This window comes from Capsicum annuum, chromosome 3, assembly GCF_002878395.1.
Source record: "Capsicum annuum cultivar UCD-10X-F1 chromosome 3, UCD10Xv1.1, whole genome shotgun sequence".
Classification (NCBI taxonomy): domain Eukaryota; kingdom Viridiplantae; phylum Streptophyta; class Magnoliopsida; order Solanales; family Solanaceae; genus Capsicum; species Capsicum annuum.
In genome coordinates this window covers 41,960,485-41,969,543 of record NC_061113.1, presented here as the reverse complement: position 1 = coordinate 41,969,543, position 9,059 = coordinate 41,960,485, and the positions used below count along the sequence as shown (strand labels likewise).

Below are 9,059 nucleotides of genomic sequence, written 5' to 3'. Positions count from 1 at the left end.
AGGATCCATTGAACCATTTTCCTTGTCCATTATATTTTATCTCGCATATCAACCTAACTGATAGATGGTTTATTTTATGTAACAATAGTACTCCTCGGAGAGTCAAATAATTTTTTCAAAAATTGTATCTTCTATAATTTTAACTATCTAATCTTCTTACACAAAATATAAAAAGTTGAACTCATATTACGAAGCCCTTTATTTAGGGTAAAAAAAGTTGGGGGAAGCACACTAAAAACATAGAATTAATTAGTCTAGTAGGAAAAGGGATCCCAAGCCTATAGGAAATAGAATTATCAACCACAAAATTTGATACGTCAAAACCAATGATAATTCTTAGTATATGACTTCCAAGTTCCACCAACTATAAATAGCATATATTTTTCATTTATGACATTATCACATAAGTCATACACAAAGAAAATAGTATATGTGTGTGACTGACTATTAATACAACAAAAGTGAGCTAATGTTCTTGTGAGTGACTAAGTAAGAAAATATGATGAAGGGAAGAGAATGTCATTCTTCATTGAAGGGAGGAAGAACTAACAGTCCCTACACACATGGTTTTTCTTCGTCTCAAATTCAAACTATTGCTTCCTTTTGTGAAACTCTTATTCCACCAATCCCATCATGCAGTAATAACAAGGCTGTTGATTCCTTTTTTGCTTCTAGTGGCTCCCAGCCTCCATATCCTAATGAGGTACATTTTCTTGTTTTTTCTTAATTTCATTTTTGTTGTAAGACATTGTAGAACAGATACTTATGGTTCGACTCTTTTCTTAATCCGTGTATAGCGGTAGGTTTAATGCTGCTGTTTAACTTCTTTTTGCTGTATAGTCTTGAAAAGACCCTTTTTTGCAAGCAAGATTTTTCTTTTAATGTTGTGGTCCTTTTTGTGTGTGTGTGATAAAACATTGCTCTTTGTTGCTATCTTATTTTCTTCCCTCCCCCAAAATTGGGAATAGGAAAACAGAATTACAAGGTGAGTAATCGAATTCTCATAAAGTGAAAATTTAGATAGTCAACCAATTAAGCTACCTAACATTTTTTTGTAACTATTTTCTATTATTGGTTTGAGGGTATTGTTTCTCTTTTTGTTTTGGCAATTTATTGATTCTTGAAAAGACCCTTTTTTTGCAAACAAGATTTTTCTTTTAATATGATGGTCCTTTTTGGTATTTTGTGATAAAGCATCATTCTTTGTTTCTCATTTTCTCTTATCGGTTTCAGTGTATGTTTTTTGTTTTTGTGTTGATGTCTTGTTATGATTGGTTGGTTAGGTTGCAGAGCAATTGGTGAAGAGGAACAAGCCTGAGGCATTGTTCATAATAAGGATAATTGTGTTTTTATTATCAACAAGATTAGGGACTCTTTTGCTTTGTGGTAGAGTTTGCTTGGATAAGAGATGGCCTTTTGTTCACAACTTCACTGAATTATCCTTAAAGGATAGAGAAACTCTTCTGCAAAGATGGTCTAGACAAACTTTTCTCATTCCATTGAGGATTACTTTCTTGTTGATCAAAGTTGCCTGTTTCTTCATCTTCTTCACTTGGGTAAATATTCCTCTCTGACTACTTAATCACTCCTGTTTAATAAAGTATTTTAATATCACATCATCTTGATCATACTTTTTTTTTTTTTTTTAATAATTTAATACTTCATATTATTTGGCACTAGGAAAGAAACTGCATGCGGCTAAAAAAAGGATAAAATTACTGATAGGCTTCAATTATTGGATGTTTTTCTGTGGCCAACATGTTATGGTAGATACCTAATAAGGAAAAGGGTCAAAATACTCCTCCAACTATTTCAAATAAAGTAAAAATATCTTTCGTTTATTTTTTGACTTAAATTCTTTTTCTTTTTTTTTTGGCTGAAAAATATTTATCAGTTTTGGAATAACGGGTAAAGTTGCTACCATGTGATCAGGAGGTCACGGGTTAAAACCTTGAAAACAGCTTCTGGCAGAAATACAAGGTAAGGTTGCGTACAATACACCCTTGTGGTGGGCCTTCCCCTAACCCTGCGCATAGCGGAAGCTTTAGTACACCGGACTGTCCTTTTTTTGGGGCTCGCAAATACCTCTCACTTAAATGAAGTGCCACCAAACACACCACATGAAAAAATTGCCACATAGTTGGCCACGTCAACACCCCAATTACAAAAAAGGGCCAAAACTACTCCGAACTATTCGCAATAGAGAAAAAATATCCTCATTTTGATTTTTTGCTCAAAAATACCCCTCAATTTATTTTTTGACTCACAAATACTCCCCACTTTAATGGAGTACCACCAAACACACCTCATCAAAAAAATTGTCACATGATCAGTTCGCGTCAGCATCCCATTTAATAGCGAAGCAACCCACTTAACAACCCATTTAATACTTATACCCAACCCGTCTTCAAAAAATTTGTTTCGTCTTCATAAGTAAAAGGTAAAGATAGATCTACCTTCATTTCACTTAAACTCTTCAAAAAAAAAAAAAATCGATGCAAAATAGAATTTCTGATGGAAAAAAAAGTCCTTAGTATATGGTTTGAACTCTCCCACATTCTGTTACGTGATAAAGACGAGTCAAGTTTCTGTATCAAATTTTTTTCGGAGAGCACAAGTGAAATGAAGGGTGAATCTATCTTTACCATTTATGAGGACGTGTCAGGCTTTTTGAAGAGTGATCGAACACGAATATTAAATGGATTATTAAGTTGGATGATTAAGTGGGATGGGTGGTTATTAAATGGGATGTTGACGTGGACATATCTTGTGATAAGTTTCTTCACGCGGTGTGCTTGGTGGCACTCAGTTAATGTGAGAGGTATTTTTTCTCAACAATAAATGAAGGAGTATTTTTGAAACAAAAAATAAAAAAGATATTTTTGCTCTATTTTAAATAGTTCAAGAGTGTTTTTGAACCTTTTCCGTACCTAATATCATATCAGAATCAAAATTTTTAATGTTGTTATTTGAGTATTATGATATTTGGTATGTCTTTTTTAAAAGTTTTGTAATTCGGTACAATATTTGATATTTATAAGAAAAATATCAAAATACTGAATATCTTACCGAAATGCATAGTTACGTATTGAATTCATATATATTAAGTATTATTATACTAGTAAATATTAAAAAAATAAAAACTGTACAGTATGAAACTAATTATTTGGACATTGGAATTTTGATGACTCTAATGTAATTGATTAACGAAGTAATTGTAAGATTTTACTTTTCTTTTGAATATTTTTATAAATATGACGTATTAGTATGATAAAATTGATACGTTTTCTGAAAAATCAAAGTCATAATTATCTATTACTCTCTTCGTCTCAAATTACTTGGCATGTTCATTAAAAATATTTGTCTCAAAATTGTTAACATGTTTAAGAATTCAAGAGATAATTAATCACTTTGTCCAACTATACCCTTATTAATTGAAGAAAATTCATCTAATTTAAACAAGGTCATATTAGTCAATAGATTAGTCAATTTGCACTCCTTATTAATTTCTTCTCGAAAGTTGCGCAGAAAGAAAACATGGCAAGTAATTTGAGACGGATGAAGTATATGATTATGGGTGTGTTTGGTATGAAGGAAAACATTTTCCAATTTTTCAATGTTTGGTTGGCTTAAAGGTTTTGGAAAATGTTTTCCAAATCAACTTATTTTCCTCAAATCTAAGGAAAATGACTTCCTTTCAAAAAGTAAGGAAATCATTTTCCAAAACTCTCTTTCAACCTCACTCTTAAGTTAAAATATTCATACAACTCTCAAAATCATCCATCCCTCTCTTTTAATTATTCAATTTGCATAACGATCACACGAATATAAGTAAGAAATAACTTATTTTTCTAGAAAATATTTTTCTCCTTCATATCGAATGCACCCTAAAAAAAAGTATTTTTTGAGATCAAAAATTATTTTTCTAAAATATATTTTTACGCTTTAGCTAAACACTAGAACGTATGTTTTGAAAAAATATTTTTTCATTCACCAATCAAATACTATAAAATATTTTTCAAAAATTATTTTTCATCCACCAACCAAACATAGGAAAAAAAAAAGTAAGAAATCAACTTGTTTTCCATGAAAAACATTTTCCTTCGTACCAAACACACCCTATATATCTGTTGTATTCAAATAAACTGTGACTACCAATTTTGCCGTACCACAAAATACCAAACTAAACTTTAAATTACCGAACCATACCGAATTAATTTGATACGGTAGTAATGGAGTAATTTTAAAAACATAAAGCCAAAATTACCGAAGCAAAGTTTTGAACATCGTAACATATCGTATTATGCACTCGTTGTTCCTGTTTATGAATCATTGATAACATATTGGAACCACCCTTGACTTTGGGAACTTTGTATATACTGTGCAGACTGATGAAAAAAGCAAGAATCCAGCATGGGAAGCCATTGGATATCATCATCCAGAGACAACAGAGGCCCCGTCTGAAAACAAGAAAGAAAGACCACTTGAAAAGGGGATTGTGGAAACAATAAATGAGAGTGATGAAACTCTGGAAAAATCCTTATCCAAGAAAGGCCTACCTCTAACTGAGGATACAAAAGATAACATCTTAAAAATTAAATGTGATGTTGTGATTGTTGGTTCTGGATGTGGAGGAGGTGTTGCAGCTGGAATCCTTGCAAAATCAGGTCACAAAGTAGTTGTGCTCGAAAAAGGTCATTACTTTGTGCCAGAAGATTATTCTGGTCTTGAAGGCCCTTCTTTGAATGAACTGTATGAGTCAGGTGCAATGCTTAGTACTCTTGATGGAAAGGTAATGATTATGGCTGGAAAAACAGTTGGCGGTGGATCTGCCATAAACTGGTCTGCTTCTATTACAACTCCAAATGATGTTCTCAAAAACTGGTCTGTCAATCACAAGATTTCATGGTTTGGAACTTGTGAATATCAAACGGCAATGGATGCAGTATGCAAACGGATTGGTGTGACAGAGAATTGTTCTGAGGAAGGACTTCAGAATCAAGTAATCCGAAAAGGGTGTGAAAATCTTGGTTTGAATGTGGAGAGAATACCAAGAAATTCTTCAGAGAATCATTATTGTGGTTCTTGTGGTTATGGTTGTAAAACAGGAGACAAGAAAGGGACTGATTCCACTTGGCTTGTTGATGCTGTTAATGCAGGCGCCGTTATCTTGACTGGATGTACTGCAGAAAGGTTCATACTGGAAGATGGCATGGATGGCAAGATGAGAAAAACATGTCTTGGAGTAATTGCTACGACTGAAAGCAAGAAGCTCACTAAGAAGTTGCATATTGAAGCTCGCACCACGATTTCTTCCTGTGGATCTCTCTGCACACCTCCCTTACTGATTTCCAGTGGACTGCAGAACAAGAACATTGGGACAAATCTCCATCTCCACCCTGTTCTTTTGGCATGGGGATACTTCCCTGAATCCATGTCTGAAGTTAATGGCAAAAGTTATGAGGGAGGAATAATGACATCCCTTCATAAGATGGTGCCTGAAGAAACCAATGCACGGGCCATAATAGAAGCTACAGCTCTGGGGCCTGCTTGTTTTGCCTCCTTGTTTCCATGGACGTCTGGGCAGAATATGAAGGAGAGGATGACAAAGTACTCGCAAACAGTCACTCTATTAGCATTGGTAAGAGATCAAGGTTCAGGAGAAGTAAAGAAGGCAGGGAGGATTAAATACAAATTGGATGGAATTGATAAAGAGAATCTCAAAGCTGGTGTAAGAAGGGCATTGAGGATACTGATTGCAGCAGGAGCTGTTGAAGTCGGAACATATCGAAGCGATGGACATAAAATCAGTTGTAAAGAGATCACGAATGAAGAGTTAGAAGAGTTTCTGGATACAGTGGAAACTCCTGGAGGACCAAAGTCTAAAGGTGAACACTGGACAATTTATGGGTCTGCACATCAAATGGGAAGCTGTCGGATGGGGTCGAACGAGGAAGATGGGGCAGTGGATGAAAATGGAGAATGTTGGGAGGCAAAAGGTTTATATGTATGCGATGCAAGTATTCTTCCTACTGCAGTTAGTGTCAATCCCATGATCACCATACAGTCCACTGCTTACTGCATTGCCAAGAGAATAGCAGACTCGTTGCATAACGAAAAACTAATTTCAGACGTATGCAAATGAAAAAAACCCTATAAGTCTGTAACCTTATAACGAAATAAAAGTCACCGTTCCTGTTTCAACGAATACATGTAGAAAAGAAAACGACAGAACTATTTGTCTATATACTATTTTCTTTCAACTATAGCTATTCACCTGCATGCAAATTCAACCAGCGCCTAGCAATGCTTTCCCTACTCATCAAGTATGTGAAGCAATTAACAAAGACACATCAAATAGAATTCTTGAATTGAGAACAAATCGATTTGTACTACTTTACTCATTAGTGTAATTACTGTTCCCATGTTCTGCTGGCAGATATAAAAGACTTATTCTAAATTTATGGATCCACAAAGATATATGGTGCAAAGGGCCGGTATTTAGAAGGAAACTCAAGTTCCAAGCTGGAAACATCACAATCATGAATAAATATTAAATAAAAGGGTAAATTAGAGCGGGAAGGACAATAGGACCGTTAGGTCAAAATTAAATAACACTAAAGCTTATTCCAAGTCTTAACAAGATGAACTTGATCCCTATTTTCTTCTTGTATCCTTGAAATCTGACCATTCAGATATTTCCTTACAAAAAGGGAGCCAATGGAAGGTTAAGAAATAAAATTATAAGAGTCATTTTCAATCAACTAGCAGCTGCTTTAACTGCTTTCTCTACTCCATCATCTAGATCTTCAGCAATTACCAAGGTCATACCACTTTCCAGCACAGATAAACCAGGGCAGAAAGCAATTACCACTTAAAACTGAGTTCTCCGATGGAAACAAACATTTGCAACTGTCAATTGCAGAAAATAAGTTCCTGCCTAGAGGATGAATTTCAGAATGACCTTTAGAATTCTTTTCCCTTGGTCGACATTGGTACCCTCAAGACGAACAACCATCGGCACTTTCAGTTGAACCTTAAGACAAAATGGAAGAATCAGCATATACATGAAGCTTCACCGCAGTCTTGAGGTCATAGATGGATTTATATATTTTAATCCTCTCCTCCTCTTTCCTTTTTCTCCTCCTCCTCCTCTTCCAATGCTGAACCTAAACCTTCCTCTTCTTATAACAGCCTGAGATTACACCATGCAGAAGCATTCATCCTGTCAAGTCGTAGTGCTTCCGTTAGAAGGCTACGAATAATTGCAGGAGACTGTTTACCTATCTTTCTAAGCACCACAGCACTTGATACCAGACTCGACACATGTGATGGATAAACAGCCAAAGCATTGCTATAGTCTTCCAGCGCTGCTTTATATAGGCCCTTCGATTGGTTAAGCAAACCTGAGTATGACATAAAAATATACTACATGATCAGAACGGCTTGCTAATTGGCAGAAAAAATTAGTTGCTCATAAACAAACAAGTGCAAAGAAAATAGTGTTCACCATGCCACTATAGGCATCAAAATTTGCTATAGCCACCAAATGTACGAACCAGTAAGACTACAAAGAAGTAGCTGAACCATGAACAGGAGATGCATATATACCATGTAAAAACTCAAAACTTGGCAAGATGACCTTTACACCTATGGCTTCCAGTAACTATTTCATGTACAAGATGCTGGAGTCGCTAACCAAAAGAATGTCGTAAACAAGAAGTTGATTCCCCCAGATCACAGCCCACACATATGATATTGTAGATAAGATAAATTTTCCTAACCCTTTACTTGTATATAGCTAAAGCACCAGTAATCTATGGGATTTTCTGCTGGCAACATTAGAAGGCCTAGAAGATAATAGCCAAATTCAACATCCTAGGATGTAGAAGAGAAGGTTTAATGGAATTCAAGGAATTGTATGACTTGAAAGTTAAATACACAGCAGTAAAAGGGAAAATTCACTTAATAGAAAAACTTTTGAACATCATAGGTTCAATGGAGAAAATATCACACAAAGTTTGAAATTAGACTTTGAAACTTGGCTAGAGGTAAACTGGGTGGGGGGTGGGGGGGAGTGGAGGACTATTTTTTAAAAATTAAGTGGATCAGAGAATCGCTAAGCTGACTATAACCAACAAGGACTTGTAATTATGTTTTTGTTAGTTTTCTCATGAATGTATATCGGCAGACATGAACATTTTGAGTTACATGCATGTGTTTAAGAATAGTGAGCACAGCAAGGGGAGAATTGTAAGATGTATCTACTAGCAGTATACAATCAACAAGCTGAATATGAACTAATGGCCTCAGTTTTGGAAAGGCACTTCTCTACATCTCGCCACAGAGATAATTTAGGGGTAGTTTCGTTTGAAGACAAGTTATGTTGGGATTAGTTATGCTGGGATTAGTTGTCCTAGGATTAGTTATCCTGGTATTATTTTTTAGTGGTTGTTTGGTTTATAGTACTAAAAATGATAAGAATTGCATTCTTTCTAAGAATATATTGTTTATTTACAAAAATACCCTTCACCTTCTTTAGCTTAATTATTTTTTTTTATGATTTTTATGTGTGTTCAATTATGTGTCGATATATCAAATTCATGCGTATTTGTCCAATTATGTGCCAATGCCCTTGATAAGTTGGAGGAATTTCTAACTATGCATACTCAACTCGTTTGCACCCTAGTGGTGGAAAGCATATATTGCATACAAGTAAACCTGGTTTGCAAACTTGAAAATTGATTATCTGATTAAATCCACCAAATCGTATCTGTTGAAATCAAATATCCAAGTAGAGGTTATTGTCACATTTATGATTATGTTCATTGTGCACATGAGAAGAATAATACATACTATCCTCCAGTGAATTCAAAATGACTAGAAAATCAAAGTTTTCTTTATGTGAGCCATAATGTGATGATACTGGATTGAAGTACTTATATTCAACAAACACCTAAAGAACACTATTTACATGCCTAATGGAAGAAGAGTCTGCGTAAGGCATCACAACATGCTATTTTTCAAGAGATCATGTAAAGATGTGTAGATGGAGTACT

The 9,059-nt window shown here is 34.8% G+C and overlaps 2 protein-coding genes across 8 annotated transcripts in view; one reads left to right on the top strand and one right to left on the bottom strand.

Moving 5' to 3' along the window:
- The first annotated feature begins 279 nt into the window (after positions 1-279).
- On the top strand, positions 280-6,263 carry LOC107863888 (long-chain-alcohol oxidase FAO2). The gene is made up of 3 exons (XM_016710073.2): positions 280-703; positions 1,284-1,556; positions 4,388-6,263. Exons 1-3 carry the CDS (start codon positions 500-502, stop codon positions 6,143-6,145), a joined length of 2,235 nt encoding a protein of 744 aa, XP_016565559.2. The 5' UTR covers positions 280-499; the 3' UTR covers positions 6,146-6,263.
- Positions 6,264-6,526: 263 nt separating this feature from the next.
- LOC107863889 (protein NPGR2) overlaps positions 6,527-9,059 on the bottom strand; it is a 10,410-nt gene continuing 7,877 nt past the window's right edge. For 4 of the 7 annotated variants that reach the window (XM_016710074.2, XM_047409317.1, XM_047409318.1 and 1 more), the window contains one exon: positions 6,527-7,406. In XM_016710074.2, the coding sequence (XP_016565560.1) occupies positions 7,186-7,406 (221 nt within the window). In that variant the 3' untranslated portion in view covers positions 6,527-7,185. The remainder of the gene's footprint in view (positions 7,407-9,059) is intronic. The other 3 variants (XM_047409321.1, XM_016710076.2, XM_047409319.1) reach the window with 2 other exon arrangements.